The sequence below is a fragment of the Rhamphochromis longiceps genome, linkage group LG6, assembly GCF_057381845.1.
Source record: "Rhamphochromis longiceps isolate RC_006_pf linkage group LG6, R_longiceps_female_GT1.1, whole genome shotgun sequence".
Taxonomy (NCBI): Eukaryota; Metazoa; Chordata; class Actinopteri; order Cichliformes; family Cichlidae; genus Rhamphochromis; species Rhamphochromis longiceps.
In genome coordinates this window covers 35,868,485-35,894,506 of record NC_140562.1, presented here as the reverse complement: position 1 = coordinate 35,894,506, position 26,022 = coordinate 35,868,485, and the positions used below count along the sequence as shown (strand labels likewise).

The 26,022-nt window shown below is 39.2% G+C and overlaps 1 protein-coding gene across 1 annotated transcript in view; it reads left to right on the top strand.

The window, feature by feature from the left end:
• Nucleotides 1-14,328, top strand: part of gcgrb (glucagon receptor b) — a 51,594-nt gene extending 37,266 nt beyond the window's left edge. The window contains exons 2-14 of the mRNA XM_085410437.1: nucleotides 3,084-3,227; nucleotides 3,345-3,441; nucleotides 3,523-3,630; nucleotides 6,050-6,138; nucleotides 6,420-6,526; nucleotides 6,637-6,793; nucleotides 8,743-8,902; nucleotides 10,704-10,764; nucleotides 10,956-11,025; nucleotides 12,090-12,178; nucleotides 12,383-12,527; nucleotides 13,587-13,628; nucleotides 13,927-14,328. Of these exons, the coding sequence (XP_085266563.1) occupies nucleotides 3,174-3,227; nucleotides 3,345-3,441; nucleotides 3,523-3,630; nucleotides 6,050-6,138; nucleotides 6,420-6,526; nucleotides 6,637-6,793; nucleotides 8,743-8,902; nucleotides 10,704-10,764; nucleotides 10,956-11,025; nucleotides 12,090-12,178; nucleotides 12,383-12,527; nucleotides 13,587-13,628; nucleotides 13,927-14,328 (1,581 nt within the window). The 5' untranslated portion in view covers nucleotides 3,084-3,173. The remainder of the gene's footprint in view (nucleotides 1-3,083; nucleotides 3,228-3,344; nucleotides 3,442-3,522; nucleotides 3,631-6,049; nucleotides 6,139-6,419; nucleotides 6,527-6,636; nucleotides 6,794-8,742; nucleotides 8,903-10,703; nucleotides 10,765-10,955; nucleotides 11,026-12,089; nucleotides 12,179-12,382; nucleotides 12,528-13,586; nucleotides 13,629-13,926) is intronic.
• The last annotated feature ends 11,694 nt before the right edge of the window (nucleotides 14,329-26,022 follow it).

Here is a 26,022-nt window from a genome sequence, read left to right as displayed (position 1 = left end):
TATGAGCTAACAACACAGTCATTAGAGAGATGTTACACTTACACCTCTTTCTTCCCTAGAAAGCAGAGGCAGAGAGTGTGTAAGAGCGATAAAGACAAATGCATAATGCAGGTGAAAGCTGACACTCAGTTTCTTCAAGTATATAACCCTAGGGAGTAACAGTAGTACTCACCATACACATGCACATTCACATTGTTTGTGGTCTGTCATTTGTTTTGATTTACATGCGCATTCATATGAAAAGGATATTTTTCAGGAATAATTTAATGGGAAATGTTGAGTCATACAGGCTTTTGTAATACAGATTAGAAGCTGGGCAAATATCTTTTTCACTTTCCATCTCTGGCTTTTTCTCTCTGCTTAATAACACACACAGACTCCTGTATTCATCATATCATCATTGGACAAGAGCGCTGAGCCCTTTCCATTTAACTACCGTGTAAAATGGGCCCAAGCTGGATACTTAAAAGAATGCAAGCATTGGTTCACATACAATAGAAGTACATAGAAAGTTTTTTGTTTTGTTTTTTCGAGTAAATGTATCATATAAATAAAAGGAAATCAAGTAAAAGCAGCATTAGACAGCATTACACAGTGTGGTGCTCACTGCTTTAAATACATCCTGTAGCCTGTGGATACCAACATTAAATTTAACTGCCACTAAATATTCTATCTACACCCAGTGAAAGGCAGGTAAAGTGTTTGCAGGGTTGGAAATTAGGGTATACCTACAGTGCTGCCTGAAACTATGTTTTATAAATGCTGAAATACATTCAAATATCAGCAGTCCACAGCATGTTAATGTGTTTGTGTAGGCGTATGCATGTGCAAGTGTTTTATGCACATGTGTTTTATGTATGTGTAATGTAAAATCTCCCTGTGTGGTCGACAAGGCTATCAGTTTGAAGCAGTCTTGTAATTTGCATTGTCCTCTCCTCACTGCTAATATCTAAAAAGAGATACACAGATGCAAGTAGCCCAGTGGGGTTTGCATGCACAGACATACGCTTATATGCACACTTGACACACACCAACTTAAGCAGGGAAAACAGAATAGAGCGATTGCCAGCAAATACTGGGCACAATATCCTCCATTCAGCCAAGAATCTGAAAATAAGCTTCTCCTACAATTAAGAGTGATCCAAACAGACCACTCGTTGTGGCTCTCAGAGGTCTGTAGAGCATAAACATTCTGTGTGAGCAAAAAAGTCTAAAAAAATCATTTGCTGTAAAGGTAAAACAATGTTTGCAATTTGTGCTGAGTACTTTAAAAATTGAATCTAACTGTGCATATGAACGACTCATTGTGCATTTGCAACAGAAGGTTTAGTTACTGTTTTGTGCCCAAGGTTCCCAAAAGTGTCATAAAACTGCATTTCAGATTTAATACTATGTGATTAGAGAACTGGAAACATTAACAAAATTTTCTAGTTTCACTCAGTAGTGGAAAACAAGTGAACATTAAATCGATAAATCCAGTAATGTTGTAGCTTGTGTCAATATTTTCTTATTTTGAAACCCATCTTTAGTAATAATCCCACCAAACTTTAAAAAATAAAACAAGAACTTAAAAACACTGTTATTGATATTAGATCTCTATGGAGTATTTAAGGAACATGTTTAAATTAGGTGAATTCAAATGAGTCGCATGATAATTCCAAGTGAAATGCAAACTTATGCAATTGTGTAGTTCAAGGTAATGTACACTTTTTGGACAACAGCTGTGTTGTGAAGCACATGGAAGGAAGATATATCAGGCTTTGAACACAGGATCCAATTATTGCTGGTTCTTAACACTTTGTTTCACTTGTTTTATATACTCTTGGCTCTTTACCGAGTTTGTTAGAGTAAATATCCACAGTATGGTCATCTCAGGCACTTGGCTGCTGTTCCATTTTTTTTCTTTCAACCCAGAGAGGCCTCCTCTAACAAGGAAGTTAAAACCCTGATCCTTCATGTTGTGAGGTGACAGTGCAAATCAGTGGCTCACTCATATTTTTAATATTCATAGATTCATTCCGATATTTCACCGTAAGCAGTAGTATAGTCTAATCTCTCAGATTGTGTCCTGTATAAGAGCTTATGAACTGTCTGCCCTTCTTCTGTCTGTCTGCTTGACTTTGTTGCTCAGTCAATAAAAACTGCATGTGGTTCTAAGGAAAAATATTGTTCCAGCGCCAGAAGATAAAAGATCTGTTGCAGCAACAAAGCACAGCAGTATTTTGCTGTATTGTTGTTTTTTCCTCAGCTCTTAGCTCTTAAAATGAAGGTGATAATCTTTGTGCGCTGATAATGAAAGGCTATTTATGCCGAGTTTAGTTCACTTTAGATCACTGTCACAGCATTTTAGCGCCATGGGGTAACCACACACAGAAACACACACCCACAGCCCGACGAAGCACTTCAGCAGAAGCAAAGAGACTGGAATAGAATGGAATTTGAAACGTTTTAGCTAAAAATGTTTCCATGCTCAAGGTGTTTTTTGCAGAAACGTTTCAGATTTCGTTTTGTTCTCCAACTGCGTTGGTGAAGCTCGTCAACTGATGCCACAGGAAAGCCACTGCTCGTCGAATTTAAGACATAGACAAAGGATGGGTTTCATTCAGAAGTATATATAGTTGTAGTGTGGAATTCTAGATGTGAGGGTTGGCATGAACAAATACACAAACGTACCAGGAGTGTGAATCAGAATCAGATTCAGAAAACTGCTTTATTAATAACAAATCTTCTTCTTCTTCCTCTTATTATTAATATTATTATTGTGCTAACAAAGTGATAGTCAGCAACTCATTAGCCCATCTTACTGATTGTGTTACAGATTTTATATCCTAATATTGAGGTCAATAAAGCACATTAATGGCAAAGGATGTGTAAAAAATAAAATAAAACAAAGACTTTTAGGTGTTTGTTTTTAACCAGGTATCTCGCAGGTGCATATAAATTATTTATGTTGTGATTGTGACGGAGAAGCGCGTCACTGATTATTGCCTGTTTTTTCTGTTACCTGTTTCACAGTCCCTTCGTTATTTCAAGTTATCTACACAAACACACGCCTATAACAAGCTTCTCCGTGTTGTTTGCAGGCCAAGTGGTGAAACAGGGCTGAGACTGCCTCATGAGTTGGGCCTCTTCTGTGTTTTGGTCCCCACCCCCATCCTCCCAGCATCAGTGGGATGTCCCAGGTGTGTCTCCTCTTGGCCTTGCTCATGCTCTGCAGCTGCAAAAAGGTATGACTCCCAGCATTATTCACTTTCACATGCCAATTTTCAAATATGTTTCCTTTTTCTTGATTCACACCGTCTACTTCTGAGAGTCATCAAAAGAAATTTCCTCTCTCCCTTCAGGTCTCCTCTGCTAACTCTCTTGAGCTTGTGAAGGAGCAGTGGAGCAGCTACAAGAACCAGTGCCTTGACCACCTCGGTGCCACGCCCCCTTCAACAGGTGATTTGTTTTCCTCCCAGCACGCAAGTCCATAAAATGCATCTGCACCAGCACAGACTAAAGATTTGCTTTCCCTTGTAGGGCTGGTGTGTAACAGAACCTTTGATTTGTATGCGTGCTGGCCCGATGGACTTCCAGGAACCACTGTAAATGTCTCCTGCCCATGGTTCCTGCCATGGTACCATAAAGGTCAGTGTGAATATATGTGTGAGGTAGACAAAAAATAACAAAAGAGCAACTGCTGCGTCACAATGTACTGTTGCTACAGTTTGCAAATGTACGATTTAAATCTAGTCTTATCACTCTTATCTGTAGCATTTCATTATATGCCATAATTTTAACCTGTTTTTTTTTCTCATTTACATGGATAAAATGCTTATACCTAACTCACTGCACAGTTTGACTGCTAATTGAAAGGTTTACTTAACAAGGATATAAGGTGATAATATGTAATTATTGTGTTTGATAGCTTGCTCACCAAAACAAAGACATCCATGTGCTCACTGTGTTGCTTTTTTTAACTATTAATGTGAATAAGTACAAACAGTGAAACAGTGGAAAAAAAAGGGAGTTAATAAAAGCTTATGACCACAGCAGCCTGACGCTGCATCTGTGTGTCAGGGTTTAGTGCTGCATTTTCTATTATATTTCTAGGTTTTCAAGGTTTTTAATAATTAAGCGGTCAATCTGCGTTACATGTGTGAATGACCCACTGTAAGAAAACATGTTTCAAAAATTACTCATGCATTTCAGGGTAACACGACCAGTTTTCTAACAAAACATATAATGTATACAAACACTTGACAGATTGGTTTCTGGTCTTCATGTACAGCAGGTAATCGGTTGGCAGAATGATGTACTGAATACAATGTACTGAGGTGCACTGAGGTTTCAGGGAGTGCTTAAATGAGTGTGAAGGCCAAATATTACTCAGCCCTGACTTTACTCTCAACCTATGAGTGGTGTAAAGACTTCACACTGTGTCACCGGTGGCAGCACACCTGTCCTGTGGAGCTTTCTCAGTCATTTACCTGTGGTGTGCGGGCTTTTGCTTCAAACACTTAACAGTTTTGGTTCATAGCATGAAAAGCCTGGATTTTGACTGCAGCTGTCTGTCTACTATCTTTGTTTCCATGCACAGGCTTCCTCCAGGTTGTTTTGGGCCTCTGAATAGGTGTGAAGGGGGGTTTATCTTTGCTATCTCCGGAGGACTCGTAGCCTTGCAGGGGTGTGTGTAAACATCTGATGTGCAGCACTACTTTAGACCCAACCTGTGTTTCACTAACTTTTGTTTGAAAATATATTATTCTGCTGCAAGAAAGCTACAAAGTGAGAGTATGTTAAAAATGTGAAAATTCATCTTTTCGACTTGTTGAAAAGACTCATAGAAAATGATGTCTGTTTATGTTTAGATTTGGTTAAAAACTGCACATTTTCCTTCTCTGCCAAGTCCTAAAATAAGCAGTGGATTCAAACCTGGAAGCTTCATGTTATGACGAAGCAATGCAAACCACTACACCACTATCCCACCACAATGCTTAATGAATTCCTTCTCATTTTTAAGAGGGCCGTACATATATGTTCAGGGAATACTCTGAGATAAAACCCCATGGAAAACATAATTTGCATATCTGAAAGGTAATAACATGCTTTTCAATACATTTTTTAAATACTAGTCAGTGTATCTGAAGTGGAGGTTGTGTGGCTGTGTGAGCACAGTCCCCCCAAAAAATGACCTCTGCCCTATACCTTGAGGTCAAGGTTACTGAGCTTTGAACACAGCCGAGATTGTTAGTAGCTGCACCTATGTAATGAATTGGTCCTTCTTGATTTATCACATTCACAAACTCCCCATCCGCTTGCCCAGCAGGGTGATGACAATACCCCATCAGCTTTTTACAGCTGAGTGGTAAAAAGTGTCAATCAAATATCATAATAAATAAAAAAGAAAGACACAGTCATCTGCATTTCTGAAAGAATGGCTATGTTTATCGTAGCTATCAGTTAAACCTTGGGATGAAATTGATCTTTTTACCCTCAGCTGGAAAAGCTTCATGGGGTAACGTAGGATTTTGAAATTGATACCATAAGCGAATCTGCTAAGAGTTGCCTCACAATATAAAATAGTCAGTGTTGTGAATTGGTAAAACTCTAAAATTAAAGTAAAACTGAAATAAAGCTTTAATTTAATTTAATGGGGCGAATGTGGCTCAAGATTTGGGAGTTCGCCTTGTAATCGGAAGGTTGCTGGTTCGAGCCCCGGCTTGGACAGTCTCGGTCATTGTGTCCTTGGGCAAGACACTTCACCTGTTGCCTACTGGTGGTGGTCAGAGGGCCCGGTGGCGCCAGTGTCCGGCAGCCTCGCCTCTGTCAGTGCGCCCCAGGGTGGCTGTGGCTACAATGTAGCTTGCCATCACCTGTGTGTGGATGACTGAATGTGTAAAGTGCTTTGGGGTCCTTAGGAACTAGTAAAGCGCTATACAAATGCAGGCCATTTACCATTTAAATCCAAAAGTGTCACTGTGTTTAGGCGACAGCACTATTTGCATAGTTTACATATGCCACTCTAAAATAAAATCTTACAATCGTTGTTTCTTTGTGTGTATAGTTCAGGATGGTCTGGTTTACAGATTCTGCAGTGAAGATGGCAAATGGGCACAGAAGAATACCAGTGAATGTGAGGACGACCCTGGTGAGGTGTGTGTACACAGTGCAGTACTTTGTTTTTGTGTGTGGCTTTCTTGTTAATTAGTGGCCATTTTTGAAGCTGCCTGCAGTGGCAGATTGTTACACGGTACTGGTACTTAAAACATTAACTCATTATGATCTGAACTTACTGCCGCATGTGAAAATCCTCCATCTGTTCAGTAAATTATTAGGATCTTTTTGTATTGTTTAAATAAAGCTGAATATAAATTGTGTGTTTGTATCTATGTTTGAATGTAGTCCATGTCTGTAAATGACTTTATCTCTTTCAGCAGCAGTATGGCCGCATCCTCACTCAGTTGCGGATCATGTACACAGTGGGTTACTCTCTCTCACTGGGGGCTTTGCTGCTGGCACTGGGAATTCTCATCTTCTTCAGGTACATCATGTAAAGAGGACGTGTTAAGGGGGTTAAGGAGCAGACCTGGTTTGAATTACGGGATCTTGTTTACATCTTCTACCTTCTTACTCTCACTTCTTACCTCTTAGGAAGCTCCACTGTATGAGAAACAACATCCACATGAACCTGTTTGCCTCATTCATCCTGAGAGCTGTGTCCATTCTGGTTAAAGATGCTTTACTGACCCTCACACTGGATCCCAGAAGCAACAGTGACTCACAGGCACGAAGCTGGGTCAACATACCGGTCAGCGAACAAACACACATCCAGTTCACCTGCAGTTGTAAAACCTTAGCCATAGCCACCATATTACAGTAGATATAGAGTGTAGAGGCTGTTAAATAATAATATTAAGGTGATTAGTGATTGGAGGAGACAAACATATAGATAACTTACTTTTAATCCCTCACTTTAAACATCAGTGTTCACTGGATGTTGCTATTAAAGGTCGATCGCAAATGTAATGTAGTGCAGTATGTGCCACAAACACATACAGAGAATATTCTACCACGATATAATTTTTATATTCAACAGTGTGACTTGCATAGCTCGTCCTGAACATAAATTCCATGTAGGTTTTAACAACCACCACACATATATTTCAATAAACTGCTGACTAGATATTGATTGGGTATGTCTAGACCAACAAATCTGTGATAAGAAAGACATATTCTACAAAACATTATTGATGTTGTTGGTGTTGTTTTTCATGTCATTTCCTGTAAATAAAGCTTCAGTAAACGAATATACCCCATGTTGACAAAAGTAATGGGTCACACCTCTTAATATTCAAAATGAGGTGTTTTCAGTCGCATTGCAAAAGGTGCATAAAATCAAACACCTGACCATGCGACCTGTTCTTCTAAAGAGCACACCAGCCCTAACATGGCACTCTATAGGATGTATAGATTATAGACTTTCTTCCAACAACCTTTATAAGTAGTGTTACTGCAAAAGAAGGGAAAAGAAACTACAGCATGTCAGCCACAAAGTGACACACCACGTAAAGTTGAACAGCGGGGTCGCCAAGTGCTGAGGCGTATAGTGCGTAAAAGTCGCCAACGCAGTGCTGACTCAGTAACTGCAGAGTTCCAAACATCCTCTGGCATTAACATCATGTGTTTCCATAGCCGAGCAGTTCCAGTAGGTGTAATGTGTGGGTGGCCCAGTACTTTTGTCCATATAGTATATAGTTTATATATGTTTGAAATTCACATGCTATTCTAACCTGTCATGAGTTCATAAAGGTCCATAAGAATTTAATTTAAAGTTCTGAAATGCGGTTGCAAGAGAATATCAAGAAACATAAAGGACTGATCACTATCTAGGATTTATTACACAGAAGATGAGCGAGGGCAGACACCTGTTGATATCTGATACCACTCAAATGTATACTGCTATTGCCCATCTAATTATCTCTGTTGCTAAAACACACAGCAGAATACTTGCACCATATTAGAGGCTATGGGCAGATCAACATTGCTTGTATTTCTGGATAAATACTTTACATTTCATTTTATACATCTCTCTACAACATAGAAGTAAAATATATGTAACATGAATTAGCTTTATTTGCATCACTGGCAATAAATTAAATGAACCACTGTTTGGATGTTCTGTAGCCACTCTTAATGGGTAATAAAATAACATTAACTTTACAGCTGAAGAGCAAAGTAGCATATACCTTTTACACACTACAGTTTGGGATGATTTTCTACTACGTTATAAGTGGAATAAAAACTACAGTTAAGAAATTTAACATTAGTACAAAAAGATAGTGACTCAATGTATAGAGTGGACAGTGCAAACTCAGCTATGGATATATTCAAGTTCCCCTTGCTTCTTTTTACATGAAACACTCCACATTTGTCGAGGAAGATGTCAGATAATCCACATTTAGCTCAATCATTAAGAAGTAAAAATCACTTAAAAATATTACATTTTTTTTTACTTTCATTTTTGTGGTGTCTAGCAAAGGGGGAACTACCCGTGTATTCCACAATAAAACTCCCACTGTGCTGTACTGTAGCTGTTGTCCCTGAACTGGAACAATGTTAAACTAATTCATCTGAACTGAAACATTTGTCAGCTTTTACCCTGTGAAGCTTTGTTTAAAAGCTGCATTTGCTACATTTGTGCAAGCACGGACAACTTGGCTTATTGTTTGTGTTCCCATGGTATCTGTCTCGTGTCAGGCTGTGATGTGGTGTCGTGGTGCCATGGTGATGATGCAGTACAGTGTAATGGCCAACAACTATTGGCTTCTGGTGGAAGGCATCTATCTTCATAGCCTCTTAGTCATCACTGTATTCAGCGAGAGGAAGTACTTCTACATTTACCTGGCCATTGGTTGGGGTAAGAGCATAATCTGCTAAACAGCAGCTGAACACTTGGCTTTGTGCTTATCAACGTAATGCAAAAGGTCCAACAGTGAACAGCGCTCTGACTTTCAGCCAGTCTTTTGATGGGTGATTTAGTCAGACGACAGAAATTAGCAACAACAAGTCAGCCAACAGTTATGTTAATAGCTCTGAGAGCAAGGAGGAGGTACAAGAAAATCTGCGGTCTCTAGCTATTGTATCCCATAAACACTCGAGACTACTAAAAACACTACACCTTACCTTCTTTTCATGTTTGAAGTGGGAATGTATCCTTAGAGGTTTTCTCTTGCTACCAATATGTTTTGTCTGTCTGTCTCCCAGCTGCTAGGTGTAACAACGTTCTTGTATATATAAATATTGTGTAGCACACAGCAGAACTAACTTATCAGAAGGGTGTATTTTACCCCAGACCATAACTGTTAAAGGCTGATGGGGAGTTCACGTCTCCCCACCAGGCGGGCGGATAAGTTTGAATCTCAGTGACCTTAACCTAAAGGTCAAAGGTCAGAAGCCAGGTAGTCTGAAAATCCTGTGAATGCAATAACCTGAGAACAAGGCACTATAGAGTTTTCAAATTGATACAATAGGTGCGCCTTCGAAGAGTCTTAGGCGGCTTTGAATCTCAGTGACCTCGACTTCAAAGTGTTTTCTAAAAATCTTGTGAATGCAATAACTTGAAAACAAGGTGACATAGGATTTTCAAATTGACACCACAGGTGTTTCTGCTAGGAGGCTGAGAGATACCACTGACGGTTACAAATGTTTTTTAGACCTTAAAACTAAGCTGTGACTGAAAATAGAAGGTTTTCAAAAAAGCCCTGAATTCAAACTTCTCTGACTAACCAAATAATGTATTCTTCATTCTTTTTTAAAACCTAAAGCCTGCATTAGTGTGTCTCTCTCTGGAGACAAAGAAAGATTTATACAGGTTTTGTTTTTACATTTCCTTAGACAGTAGCACTCTGCAAGACCTGCAAATTGACTTTGATGTATAACACCCAGTAGTCTTTAAGACTGTGAGATATCTAATTCATACCCACGAGACACTGAAAGAAAATATGTTTTGCTTTTGTTTTTTCATATCACTGTAAACACCTAACGGCGTGGAACTCTGTCAAGTATTGTTTTGAAACACACAAAAATGTAATGAGTCCAGCTGCTACTACTACTTAACAAGTCCTCAGATTCCGTAACAACAAGCATTCAAGAGCAGATGTGCTTCTCCAGTTCAGACTTCCTAGATTCCACCATTTTTACATTTTCAAATGAATATTGAATGTATGATTTTCAGCCTCCTGTTCTGTAATAAGAACTTAATTATACAGCTGTCCATAGTTAAGTTCTTGTATAGCTTTTAAAAATACTCACTGAAGAAAACTACTCATCCATGTCTAAAATAACAACTGTCCAGCTCACCTTGATGTGTTATAGCCTGACAGGCCTGATACAATTCTGAGACCACATTCATAAACACATAGGGATTGAGCTCATTGAAGCTTAGATAAAGGCAGACATGACAGAGATGATTTTAATATTTAGAGACCTTTAAAGTCTGCTTAGGATAAGACGAGAGCGGAAATATTTGAAATGGTAATGAGATATTAAATTCACAAGGACAGAAAAAAATATAAAAAATGTTGTATCATGGGCAGTGATATAATAATATAACTTGATACTGATTACTGGACTAAAGTATAAATATTAGCTAGGACTACTGCGTGTGCTTTGGAGGAAATGATTTGGGATCCTTATTCTTTGCTTTCTGTCATTCTCAGGTGCTCCGCTCATATTTGTGTTGCCATGGATCACAGTGAAATACCTGTATGAGAATGAAGAGTAAGTTTAATCAATTCATGGAATTCTCACATCAAATGGAAGACAGTTTAATTATTGCCGCTTTTATCCGTGACCCCTGAGGAGACAGATCAGTGCGGGTCTTTTTTCTCCTGGTTTCCTTTAAAGAATTTATATTGCAGAGGAAATGTTGATAAAATGTGTTATGCCCATAAGTTTGTTTCTGTATCTAGGTGCTGGGAGAGGAATATTAACATGGGATATTGGTGGATTATCCGATCTCCTATACTTTTTGCTTATCTGGTAAGACTCTCTGTATCTCTTTCTCTCTCTCTCACCTTTGTGTTTAACTTTGTCAGTTTACATTTGGATAATGTTTTAAAGACAATTCAAAACAATCTATGTCTTGGCAGATGCTTAGGAGTGCTCATAAAGATACCAAATGCTTTTGTCTGCCTGCTTGTATTTGAATGTGTGTAGATGAGGCAGCTGTTGAAAATAGGACTGCAGGAAAAATGTAAGTCGTGTAAAAATAGTGACTTTTATTTTCTGCAGTTGATATTTTATCAGTTCCTACATTCAGTGCTGTGCTATTTCACTTTGCTCAGTCTGATGACAAAATATAACTTTATACAACCACATGTGCAATATTCACAAAATATCAGTATTTAAAATTTCATATAGGACAACATCATTGTGTTTACACTCCCTCTTAACAACATCACATACCAAAACCAGCTGACGCTTTCCTTTTGTGTGTTTCCTGATTCTTGTTCCCAAATAGCATTATGGATGGACACACTTATGACCAGTGCACTTAAACATGCGCAGTGCTGCACTGTGTGGGAGCATTACTTTTTAATGCAGTTGCAGAAAAAGTTGGTAAAAATGTAAAGTTGTTGTAAAGTCTTTCATCATTGTGCAACAACCCCAGAGCTGTTCTGCAGTTCTACTATTGCGCAAACAACCTGATTCACACCTAAATAAACTGCGTTTGTGTACACTCCACTATACATATTTACACAAATACTTGTGTTGAGACAGCACACGCACTTTACCAAACTTGGAGCGCCAAAATCTTGAGTGCTGTGATAATAAATGACCTGCCATCAGTAAGTGTCCTGCACTAGATCACAGTGTGTGCGCACGTGCACATGCTTGTTCTGTGCGCAAGCACTTGAATTGCTCGTGTTGTGGGGACGTTAATCCGTCTGCCCAGTCCCACTGTGAGGACTTCGTTTAAAGTCAGACTTTGTGTTAACTACTAACGCGTTCCAAAGCGGCAGTAATCTTCTCTCTAGCACCATATGCTAAAATATTGCATTGTGTTTGCTTCAAAGTGACTTTCTTTATCCTCTTTCTTTCAGATTAACTTCTTCATATTTATCCGTATTATTAAAATCTTAATGTCTAAACTTAGAGCTCACCAGATGAGATACACTGACTACAAGTTCAGGTGAGAAATGTGTTCCTTTATTTCTTTTCTTTTTTGTTTTTTTAAAGAAAATGCAGACAGGAAGCATTTACTTAGTCTTAGTAGCTTTTTCGCTTGGGAATTAACTTTTTTGGTATTATAGCCATTTTTATATATAGTCCCCTGTTTTCAGAGTTTTCTTGTAATCTCTAATACCATTTGCTTCCCCTTTCTCCGTTCTTCCAGACTGGCAAAATCTACCCTGACTCTCATTCCCTTGCTTGGGATTCATGCCATCCTCTTCACCTTTGTCATTGATGAATCTGTTCCTAAAGGCTCTGTTCTGCGCCTCGTTCGCCTCTTCTGTGATCTCCTGTTCAACTCCTTCCAGGTATAAGTTCAACTTTCACTTGTTCCACATGTGCCCATAAATATAACAGAGGGACCTCAGAGGATTAATACCCAGGAAGACATAAACTGCACGCTAAAGTAATAAATTATCTGTATAACTCAAAGATGTCACAGAGAACAAAGAAATTGGCACTTTTATATGTTGTACATTTGCATATAAAGGCAAACATAGGTGAAGAGCTTGGGTTCGACATTTCTTTTGCCCAGCAAACTCCTTCTTAATCCTCAAATTTTATTTTTTTAGACTATTTCTTACTCAGGCAGCACACAAATCCTACCCTTCTGTCAGATACTGCTGGTGTTGCAGGAAATGTGAACAAGCTGTCCTGGCACCGTGACTTGATGAACCAGATGTGGCAGCATTCATGGCTGAGAGATAAAATTCTTTTTTTGGAAAGACTAGGAAGTGCATTTATTACGGTGGAGATGAAAGGTGGAGTAAGTCACAAGAAGGCACATTAATTTTGAATGCTCTTGTGCTGTTGCTTGTAATTTAGGTCTTTGCACCATAAACTTACCTGATTAGTTTTAGTGAAAAATTACTTTGTGGTACAATGCGCCCCCTCATAACAATAACTCTACACATTAAAAAATGGCGGTGCATTTAAATGTGGCTTCACGTGCTTGTTTGCAAGCATCCATATGTGACAAGCTGGGAGTGAGAGAGCGTCTCTCTATTTCTATAAGACAGGTTTCGGTGCACCTGTGAGATCCCAGCGGCTCTGACAAAATAGTAATAGAGATTTTGACACCCTAGGAATGAGATTGGGCTGCATTAATTATATTCTCCATCATTCATACTATGCCTCTGCCTTTGGCAGTTCAGTGATCAAGTGTTTTAGCTGTCCAGTGCAATAAAATGACTCTTTTTTTTGTTTGTTTGTTTTCCTCTTGTTGAAAAAAAGTGTTTTTACTCTTTTATTGTGGGAACTAGATGAGAGTAATGAGGCAAAAATAGTGATTTTCTGGGTATTTGTTTCTAATAATGAAAAAATGTATTTTAAGTACAATAAGCATATTAAATGTTCTTCCATTTCAGGGCCTGCTGGTTGCCATCCTGTACTGCTTTGTCAATAAAGAGGTGAGACTGATTCATTTGTCAAAAGCCACTTTAATTTTAAATGTATCTTCTTTGTGAGGATACATTTTTTATTGTCTCTGTCTCTTCCTTTATTTGTTCTTTTGTATCTCTAAAAACATCTTCAAGTTCCACTTTTGTTTCTTTTGTCTGCAAAGACCAGCAGACACGACAGGATCCATCTGCTAATATGCAGTCTTTTAAATGCAGTTTTTGGCAAAGAACATCCATCTATTGATGTCCTCTGTGTCTTGTTCAATCTTCATCACCACTATCTCTCTCCCATCACTTCCTCTCTCAGGTGCAGTCGGAGATGCTGAAAAAGTGGAAGAGGTGGAAACTGGGTAAGGACATTGATGAGGAGTACCGCCACACACACAGCCAAACGCCACACGTTAAAAGCGGCAGTATCGCCACTGGCAATGTGCCCAACACCGGTGACCCAAATGTTGACTGGCCTCACTTCAACAAAGCCAACAGCGGCCCGGTTTGCTCCACTGCAGCTGAGGAGAACCGCAAACTCGTTGTCTCCTTTAGCAACGGGACAGGGAAATGCAGACCTGCCAAAAGCAGGCACACCCTGCACTTCTCTTTGCAATCGCACAGAGGCGCCACCAGCAGCACTGCCACAGAGGATGTGTGTCTGGAAGAGCGCGTGAAGTACCGCTCATATACTCTGGAAGGAGAGGAAACTAATGTCTGACTTCCCTGGGACCTCATCGCAAAAACTCTCACTGATTGCGCTTCTTGCTTTGGATCCGTGCTTATCATGTGGCAGTTGTATAGCTTGAGCAGGAAGAGGATGAGGAAGTAACAAACAGGGATCATGATGTTCACCGATTCAGAACATTGCAGGAAATGCCACTGAGTCCTGCCCAGCTGCATATGAGTATTTATTGCTTCTGGGAGATGGAGGAAAAAACACTTATTGACTTCAGACATTAGGAATGATCAAATAAATCAAAACTTTACTGGCGTTCAGTGTGCGTACGTGTGTCTGCCTGTGCACATATGGAGGACAGCTATTTCAACCCTTCTCACATCTTATCCGGTGTAACCATTGTGGGACATGCTTGTGTCGTGTGTGTTTGCAGCAGTGTGCACTAATCTGTGGTACAGAAGAACCTCTTGGTGTCAAAGTATGATTTTATTTAAACTTTTGGTTCGATGGAAATGAATGTGAATTGCACCATGAGAGACTCTTAATGTCTGAGTGGTCAGGAATTGCAATTTACTGGAGACCTCTCTATCTTATCATGCTGTGATAGGAGTCAGTGTTTGCTATGCTGAGGCAGGCACACAGAATATGGACTCTTTCACCTTTAGAAGGAACATGATACAAAGTTTAACTTATTCTGGTTTTAACAAGCCAAAGCCAAACAAGAAAATAATAATATATCACAGGTTTGTTATTGACTGCATAAAGCACGAAATCCATATTTTTATTCATCTACTCCATTTTTAAACAAATTTTGATTGAATGTATATGGACAGAGGAGTAATTTGGTTGAACTGAATTTTAATTGAATATTTAACTGTATATATATAATTAGATGTACACGCTCTATCCAGAGCCTCTTGGATTTGTCTGACACCTAACTCAAATTCCTCATTTGCCTTCATTGCCTCATTGTAAGATTCATGCTTACACGGTTACAGTCACCGTCAGCTGCACAATTTTTCAGGCGTACTTTAATTTTTAGAAATATAATTTTTGCACAAAATCTACAGCTTGTACAGATGTCCAAAGATTGTTTTATATTCCAGGACGGTTTTTAAAGAAAAAGGTTTTGCATTTAAAAACACAATGTATGACTAAGATTTTTTGTTAATGCACCACATTGACAATGAAAGTTAGATTGTTGTTATGCTTTCTATGTCAAACTTAGTAACGCAGAACAAAAATTGTGCCCCACCCACCATATTTATTTGTTGCTGGGTTTTTTTGATACCGTAAATAAATGAAGCCAGCAATGAAACACTGCTTAAAAAAATTAAGAGAAGATACAATCTTCACAGTATAATACAAAACCAGTGAAACTTGTGCAATATCAATTTGTCTAGTTGGGAAGCATACGTTTTATAGGGCTGTAGCAATGATGGTCATCCTAATTTATCCAAAATTATTAAATAAAAACAATATTAAACTCCTCTAAAATGTGTGTTCACTAAGTGTGAACTATTGCTAACAGGCATGATGTACACATGAATTTGAAAGCTATCAGTACCTCTATTGTAGCAAAGGTATTTCCAAAATTAATTCTTGTTTCATTGTAGTTCGTGCAAAGAAAGCAGAACCTGACACTGTGTTTTTTTTTAGAATAAATGTGGACATTTATTACAGATATTTTTATTAATATGTTTATATATTATATGTAGATATATAGGAAACCATATAAACAAGAAATAGCACCTTGAAGTGACTGTTTTGGTGTAAATAAAATTGACTTGAATTGAAGAAACCATTGTGAATCATTTTCAGCTGATTTCTCTCCAGTGCATCAGTGCTAACACTTGCACTGGAGTGGTAACACCAAGACACCTCTCAAAAAGGAAGTAGTAATAGCTGATGTCCGTGGACCATTGGCATTAGATGGTAACTGCAGCCCATTCTGGTTGAAAAAGCAGCTTCTCTAGGATGGTACATCCATATCCTGTCATAAGAGAGTGAAGGACATACCAGGAGGCAGGATGCTACATAAGGAGAACTGGAGGGGGCTATATAGGAGCAACAACCCAGCAGCAAAACCAGCATGTTTTCTATTACGCAAAGAGCTATAGGAGCCCTACAAAATTACCTCCAGCAGGCTACTCATGTACATGTCTCTGACTAAAATGTTAGAACGAGACTGAGGAAGGCGTGAAGTCAGTCTTTAGCAGGACCTGTGCTTACAGCCCAGCATTGTGCAGCTGTGTAGGAATTCACCTGAGAACACCAACGATGGCAGGTCAAACAATGGATCTCCAATTTCTTGATCTATCTGTGACAGGCGTGAAAGCTTCTGGATACTCTGGCATCTCCAGATGTTTTGTCACTCTCATTTGCACCAGAGCAGGTGAAATGCGATCATAGCGGTTTATGTGTGTCAGCTGGTCAAATTGACAGTTTACCTGATTATGTGTTATACTGTGATGAAGGTTCCTTTGTTTTATTGAGCAGCATATATACCTAAATGACCTTTTTTTTCTCTTTAAATTCAGAACAGAAAATAGACACTCTTTAAAGAGTTAACTATACATATCAATAAAGCTAAATAGACAAAAGCAGGTGGGTGATTGGGTGTATTGTTATGCTAATGGTTACAGTGCAGGTGACTCAAAAATGAAAGCAGTAAGAATTATTATGAGAAAAGACTTTTCTTTCACAAAGCATGTTTGTAAGTATCAGATTGTGTCTCTTTGCTTAAAGTATTGTAGTTGTCAAAACAGCCCTAAAGCAAACATTGTCATTAAGAAAAGGAAGAGGTTTTGTATAAAAGCCACATCATTGTGTTTCATATGCCTCTGTGGATCCAATTAAATTTGATTCTGTCAGCAAAAAGAGTCTCAGTGTATGTTGTGTCAAACAGAGTCATTGATGCAACTCTGACTGAAAGGTAAGTAATACACCTGTCTCGGTTTTGTGACATTTAAAAAGAAATACTTGGATTTAGCTGATATTTTGCAGTGACTTTCTGTAGAACTGCTCCTGTTCAATATCCAAGTTCTAACCTTAGTTTAAAAAAGCACACAATAAGCTACTGAAATGGTCTATGTGCACACATGCAGGAATAACACTCTCAGTTATTGCTAATTACATGTGACATAGCAGATTAGCGGCCTTATTGTTAACCATGTTTCCAATGGAGATTACTGCAATGTGAAATGGTTACTCATATATCTGTGTATTGTTGTGCAGAAGGTAATGAGTTGATGAATTATGTATTAGTTAGTCATACATGTCTGGGAATGTGTGCTCATGTGTGTAATTGATCTCGAAGTCTCTCTGAAAATATTGCCGTGCCTGTGTGTGCATTTACATATAAGAGAGAACATAAACCACCAAAGGCAGAACGCTGCATTCCAGCATCGAATATTGTAAGTGCAATTCTGATTATAGAAAAAAGGGATACAGGGGAAATTACAGGGTTGGACAGGCTCACAACAACCTAACATTTCATTTCCAGGAAAAAAATCTGGATTTTGTCCCACTTGGATTATCAGCTTCAGGAAGTGAGTGTGTGACTGAAGGTTTGTCCACAACTCTGGAGCAGAGTTTACCATGAATTATTTAATTGTGTACTGTTGGCAAGCAAACTGTACTACATCAAGTATAATAGGAAAATTTACCCTTTGGTTCATGTGCAAGCCATCTGACATTGGCTACTGACTTTCTTACCTCACTTAGTAGGAAAGGTATAATTACTGATTACAACATGTCCAATAAAAAACACAGTTTTTTCTTTTTGTTTAAAGCAGAAAATCTGGTGTGACGTCAACACCGTGAGAGACACAAGGATGCACTGAGACCCTGCCATTAGAGCTAGCTTACAAATCCAATTTCAATCCGTCTATTTAATTTAATTGTTTTTCTTGTGCAGTTTTACTTGAAAACTGAATGTCAGAATTTGTCCCAAGCCAGCTCATAGCCACTGAGAAAGAGGGGAGACAAGACAGACTGCGATGTCAAAATAATAAACATGAGGTATGAAGAATCAGTCATGGTATGCATGAACGGACAACTGACATATTAGTGCAGTGTGTCGGCAAAACAAGAAAAAAAATCTAAAACCCAGTGGTTTCATTCCTTGGCATTTGCCCAGTGGGCCAAAACACTTGTGGGCTGATGGTCAATATGATTTTTTTTTCTTTGTCAATATAATTATACAGGCTACTGGGTGGCTTGAATGGCAGTTGCACACCAGCCCTACAAGCATTTCCAGCAGCCCTTTTTCATAGCTGACACTGGATTGCCCAATCAACAGGTTAGTGTGGAAAAAGTGATCTATAAAGATGGACAAACAAGTGAAAAGTTGGAGCTGAAAAGCTAAAAGAGGAAAAGAAACTAGAAATAAGTGTAGAAAATGACCAACATATCAGCTGTCAGGGCTGCTGCTGCATTCTCAACAGTAGCACCAGCAGCAACTAGTAAAAAGCTGTCACAGCTACTACCAGCCTTGGAACCTGATCAAACAAAATCTATAAGCAAAACACAGTTTTACTGTTATTTATGTGTTTGTTGGGGAATAACACAGTTATTTCCCTTTTTTTGCATATACTACTAGGCTGTACCTGTTGTGAGCCTTACACAGGTAAACCCCAGTCAGTTTAACCATCTTCTCCAACATACGGCCTCAGAAAGAGAAAACCCTGCAAAGTATAAAGGAAGTGGAGGGAGCATAACACACTCAAATGAAGAGCTACTTAGAGCAGGGGTGTTCAAATCCAGGCCTCAAGGGCCGGTGTCCTGCAGGTTTTAGATATCACCCTGGGTCAACACACCTGAATCAAATGATTAGTTCATTACCAGGCCTCTGGAGACCTTCGAGACATGTTGAGGAGGTAATTTAGCCATTTAAATCAACTGTGCTTGATAAACAACACATCTGCAACCCGCAGGACACCGGCACTTGAGGCCTGGATTTGGCAAACAGTTTGTAGAATAGAATAGAATTAGTTTTATCTAAGCAGCACCGATTCACAACCCTCATCATCAGGGAGCTTTATAATCCAAGGTGAAGAATGTAGAGAATGTTCCCCAATGATCAGACAATTCCCTGAGAGCATGCACCTGGCAAAGGAAGGACAAAATCCCTTTTAACAGGAAGCAACACTCTGCAGAAGCAGGCTCAGAGAGAGGCACCCATCTGTCATGACTGGGTGGAGGTGAAGGGAAAAGATAAGAAAAACAGAGGAAATAGGGGCAAACAGGGACTGATCACAAAATTGATTTCATTAATTGGATTTTGAAGCCCAAAATTTGCTTTCAAATTCTGATAAAGAAGCTTTTGTCTCTAATTGGTGTTTAAATTGCAACCATAATCTCGTTAATTGATGCAAAAATAAAGCGAGACCAAATGTATTACAAAAACAGAACAAATACTCACGCTTTCTCGGATCGGCCCACAGTTCTTAAAATGTCTGTTTTAAGAACTCCTATAATATTTTAACTAGTGGGACCCAATAATATCCCAGATGGGCATTTGTGATGTTGCGAGTCTACAGGGAGGATGTCTGAAAACACATTATATCTTTGGGGTCACTGAAAACATATTACTGTGGTCAAACTTCTTCCATACATCCTCCCCAAAGCTTCCCCACAGGATGCTGAAACCATCTGTGTGTAATTTCAGCTGACTGTGAAAAAATCTTACAGCAATAATCTGAATTTCACTCCCAAACCACAAACCCATGATAGCAAATGGATTGTAGATGGTACAAAACAATTTCTGGAACTAATAAAATTGCTGCAACTCAAAAAGGATATAATTCAAATAAGCGCAGTAACTGTTATCTACCTTTTTTTTTTAACTACAGTTAGTCTGCGTTCTAGTTCAGTATCATTTTTCAACCCTCAAAATAAAAATCTTATGAAAATCCTTAAAGCAGAAAGAATCTCAGACAAGGCTGCAGTAATTATTTAATAAAATAGGAAATAAAGTTATATCTAATACTGAAGGAATAAATATCCAAAGGCTAAAATCAGTTTTCCTCTGGGTTCACTGACCTTTTGTGGTTGGTATTAGATTTGAAATCACAGTCTTCGTTATATCTGTGCTGTGTGTCTGCGTTGTGTGTGTGTGTGTGGGGGGGGAGGGGGGGGGTGTTAGAATCTGCGAAACTGGTTTTTATAATCTAATTTTTATCTGTTTTTTGTGCTGTTGAAGTCTCCGAGTTTACACTGGACAAGAAGTAGTGTACATGCAGTACACAAAGTTATGAGACGTTATTTTGAGATCAGGACAAAAACAGCTTGAGGAGCTACGTGGCGCGGGAATCAATCAGCCGTGACAGATCTATTGTGAAAAGTACTTGAGTCCAAAAACAGGCACAGGCTGGGTTACAGTCCCACAAAAGTGCAGTAAGAGGAAAAAACACTGCTCACATGTGTACAGAATAAAAGACCATATGTTTGTGTGTACTATAATGGGAGGGGTGTAGATATTGCAGAAAAATAATTATCTGCCTCTTGAGCACAAAGCATTTAGGTCTCATGTGGATCAAACTGTTTTCCCACTGTAATTACTGTCATCATTCTTCTTGTGTTTAATAGCTACGCAGCCAGATTTGGTCTTTCTGAGAGCTATCCTTGTTTTTAAAGGAAACGTCATACTGTAGCTGTAATCAGTTACAGTATGATAGCAAAATGAAACCACTGCCATAGAGTTATCCTTGTTCCTGCTATTGTACAAAAGATCTGATATTTTTACAGTTAACCTGTGACTCAACAGATGTTGAACAAAGCTAAAGCCTTTCAGAGATAAAGAGAGATTAATGTGTTTTTGTAATTGTTGTGTGCTGCATAAAGCAGTTTTAAACTGTGGGCTCAAAATTGTGTTTTAATGGCTTTATTTATATCGTTTGTACAGAGGTTTGGCTGGTGTAGGTGAACTTTATTTACTTTATCCACCATTTTTTCTGTTCTCCTGAGTACTGAGATCCTGAAATGTCATTGCATGAAGTGGTTTGACAGTGTTGGTACTGCAGGCTTACTCACCAGTACAATTCAATTCAGGTTCAATTCAGGTTTATTTCTATTGTGTCAAATTATAACAGTCAACTCAGGGCACTCATTTACTGTAAGGACTATACAGAATTTTGAAGAAAGCTCCAGCAGAGCCAGGATGAGGGAGGGGGAGCCATCTGCTGAGAATGGATGTGGGGTGAGAGGAAAAAGCAAAGATGACACAAAAAAAAGAAAAAAAGAGCCTGGGGAGACAAGGTGAAACAGAGAATAAGGGAGCGAGGGGAAAATATTTAATGACATGCTGCATGTGAGCAGTGGAAAGAGGTGAAAGGCAAAGAAGTGCTAAGTGGATCACAGTGAAGTCCTGCAGCAGTCTGAGCCTATAGCAGCAAGGTAGCTAAGGGATGGTTGATTGTCCAACCTAAACTATAAGCTTTACCAAAAAGGCAAGTTTGAAGCCTAATCAAGGTATGGAGGGTGTCTATGGGTCAAATTCAAACTGGGAGTTGGTTCCACAGGCGAGGGACCTTACAGCTGAAGACCCTGCCAACTCTATTTTTAGACACTCTTGGAACCGCACATAAACCTGTAGTCTGGCATGGTGCTCTATTACAATAATAGGATAATGGCAGTGTTAATGTTTTATCATGTATTTTATTAGCTTGGTTTTGTAGTTGCATGTTTTTAGAAGTTTGCATGCTTTTATTTTGAAATGTTTTTACTTCCTACCCATGTTTTTCTAATCCAAGAAATTATGAACACCTGCTCACTACACAAAAGGATTGTGGGGGGTCAGAGAGCAGGTAACAGCAGAGCAACAACATGGGCAGTACAGGTTGATGCCAAAGAGACCTGAGATTGGAATTGTTGGTAGACAATTGGATGTGTAGGACTTGGACCCAGTAAAAGACTTTTACCAGTGAGAGACAACCAATAAAAAGACTGATTGCTGTACTGGCTGCTTGTGTAGTGTTTGCCTTAATAATGTTACACCCATGCAGTTGGACTGCTAGTTTTTGTTATTTTTTGAGGCCCTGGGCTTGTTGTTATTGTAAATGTGTTCTTAACTACTACAGAGTTGTAGTATTCCTTGGCATCCCTTTCTGTTTTTTATCCTGCTCTCAATTGGACCTCACTCTTCCTTTTCTCACTTTTTACAGTAATACAAAATGCAGATATATAGTATGTAGGTGTAATTAAAGATAGGACATTTTCGTTTTATAGGAAACAAATGATCTGATCGTTTTCTCTTTTTGTCAAGGACCCAAACAGCTTTAGCTTACAAATAGTTTTCAAAAACAGATGCCACGCATAGATGTGTGAGGATGTAAAGAAGTGCAATAAAAACATTTTATTAAATGTATTATTTTATTATTAATCTTACTGCTGTTTTTATCTTCTTACTAGATGTTTTGTATTCATGACCTGACCTTCCTTCTGTATTGAGGTTTGATACCTGTTTTATTTAACTCTTTTGGTCTATTAGTGCCTCCATTCTGTCTGTGCTAGTGCTGATCTGTACCCTGTTATTGACTTATGTTGTTTCTCCTTATTACTGTGAAGCACTTTGGTGTGCCTCCGGATTTTTAAACGTGCTATATAAATAAAACTGTATTGTATTATATTGTATGTGGGTGTATCTAATACAGAAAACCTGTGATCTCTTCTAAATTAATGTTGTGCTGTTTTCTTTTTGAATACGTCCAACTCATAGAACATTTCTTAAGTTTGATAGGTTTCAACTGAGTCATGCAGTAAAGGTTTAAGAAATGTGACAGTCCAACCATGAACACCAAATAAATGTGTTTCTTTTGCAGAAAAATAGTTTTATCTCATAGAGGTTTTACCCTCTCAACACTTTTTCCTGAAAATATATCCAGTTTTATCATTTCAGAGAGTATTTTGCAGCTTGAATTTTGAAATGGAGAGTTTTCTATGTGGTTATTACCCCTCTTCCAGGGCCCTTAAATAAGAAGTGAGACTGACCTTGAATAAACTGCTCTGTCGATGCCTCACAGCTCTTCCATCCATCCATCCATTCGCTTCCGCTTATCCTTTTCAGGGTCGCGGGGGGCGCTGGAGCCTATCCCAGCTGTCATAGGGCGAGAGGCAGGGTACACCCTGGACAGGTCGCCAGTCTGTCGCAGGGCTAACACACAGGGACAGACAACCATTCACACTCACTCGCACATTCACACCTAGTGGCAATTTGGATTATCCAATTAACCTATCCCCACAAGTTGCATGTCTTTGGACGGTGGGAGGAAGCCGGAGTACCCGGAGGGAACTCACGCAAACACGGGGAGAACATGCAAACTCCACACAGAAAGACCCCGGCCTAATGGTGGAATTGAACTCAGGACCTTCTTGCTGTGTGGCAACAGTGCTAACCACCGTGCCGCCTCACAGCTCTTAATATATATAATAGCAAATGGAGAAGACAAGGGTAGATGCTGATTCGTTCCACTCTTGGCTCAGACTTTGATAACCACTCATAACTTGTCGGCTCATCTGCCAAAAAAGAGCCATTGCTTCACTTTTCACCAGTAAAATGAATTTTCCTCATCCTGATGCTGTACTCTTCTGTCAAACTAACTCTTGTTTTCATGTGTTACACTGTCTGAGTAAAAGAGCTGAACATCTTCCTGTTAACTGTGTACTTGAATAGACTCTGAATTTAAGTATCTAAGTAGATACCCACGACTGTGTTGCCTCCAGTAGGGAAAACACCATACTAAAGTTCACGGATGACACTGCAGTGATTGGTCGCATCACTGGAGGGGATGAAGTGGCTTACAGCAGAGGTGGCCGGTCTGGTGTCATGGTGGGAGGACAACAACCTCACCCTCAACACTGATAAGACAAAAGAGATGATGGACACAAGGAAGAAGAGGAAGCCTCACCAGCCGCTGTTTATCCGGGGCTTGAAGTGGAAAGGGTGAGCAGCTTTGGACACCTGGGCGTCTACATCACTGAGGACCTCATCTGGACACTGAACACCACACAGCTGGTCAAGAAGGCTCAGCAGCAGCTGTATTTCCTGAGGAGGCTGAGGAAATTCGGTATGTCGGCCAAGATCCTCAGCAAGTTCTTCAGCTGCATTGTGGAGAGCACACTGACCAGCTGCATCACTGCATGGTACAGCAGCACTACTGCTATGGACCAAACACCTGCAGAGAGTGATAACACCTGTGGAGAAGATCATCAGGACCCTGCTGCCCTCTCTGCAGAGCATCTACCATTGCAGAGTCCATCCCCAAAGACCCCACACACCCCCCAACACGGACTGTTCACACTTCTGCCCTCGGGACAAATTTGCTTAATTCTAAGATTTAACAAAATGCTGGAAACATTCCTCAGAGAATTTTGTTCATATTTATATGATAGTATTACAAAAAATATGTGCATTAAGTTTGCACATCAGTGATGTGACTCTCCTATTCCACCACATTCCAAAGACACTTTATTGGATTCATATCTGTGAATTATGAGGAGTACAGTGAACTCAATGTCATGTTCAAGAAACCTTGCGTCACATGATCTGGGCTTCGTGACATGATGCTCAAATCATGCTGCGAGCAACCATCAGAAGCAGCTTGAAGGTTTGACGTGTTGTGCATTCAGAGATGCTCTTTTGCGTGTTTCTGTCGTCTTCCTATCCGCTCAAAGCAGTCAAGCCATTGTCCTCGAGCCTCTGGTTTCAACAATTCATTTTCATCCAGAGAACATTTTGATTTTGGTTTTGTAACTCGATGCATCATTTAGTTAGTTTTAATCTAGTTTTTGTTTATTTTAATAACCATGGTGCGCCTGTTTTGATGATGAGTTATAAATTAAACTACAGTAGATCTCAGATGGGGCTAGGACCCATGCAGGCCTCTGCTGTGTTAAATCACTGTGCTTATCTCCTCTCTCATGCTGTGGTCTGTATAAACAGTGGCACATTTTAGGAACAATCTGTCCACAGAGACTGTGCAGTGTTTGTTCAATGTCTTATTAATGACAAGCAGTTTAGCCCTATTATCAATTACCCCATTAGTCTGTTTATGTGTGCATCTGTGCATGTCAAGGGTCAGGGTTAAGCTAAGACATGATGTAGTTAAAGTTCAGTTTGGGGGCTTATTGTAAACAGTGGAAACTCCCAACAAGTCTAGTAAACTTTATATGTTTGTTCAGAATTTTTGCTTCCTGTTTCATGGTTTATCATCGCAGCATATTTTGTGGATTAAGCAAATTCTATAATTTGTGATGCAAAGTCAAATTCTGCACAATTATGATTTGAATTTTGAAGAGTAACAGCAAGAAACAGAATCACAGTCCATGAACAGAACTGAGTTTGAAGAAATATCTGGATTCTGCTGGATCAAATAAATATAAAAATCTAATAATTATTTCAACAATATGCAGAACAACATGCAAAATGCTGTACTCAGAAATTACTATACTTAGTATGATGTTTAAAATATGGAAAAAGAGCTAGCTTGGCTCTGCCTTGAGGGTACAAAATTAGCTTTAGAAGTAGCACAAATCCCTGTGCTTTTCTAAGACAAGTTATCAACATATTTGATAAGTAAAATAATGCGTGTGTGTGTGTGTGTGTGTGTGTGTGTGTGTGTGTGTGTGTGTGTGTGTGTGTGTGTGTGTGTGTGTTATTTATATCCTATATTTTCTTCTAGCATTAACTGCTTTTGTGCTGCCCCTTGACTTTGTGCCTCCAGCTGAGTAGGGATG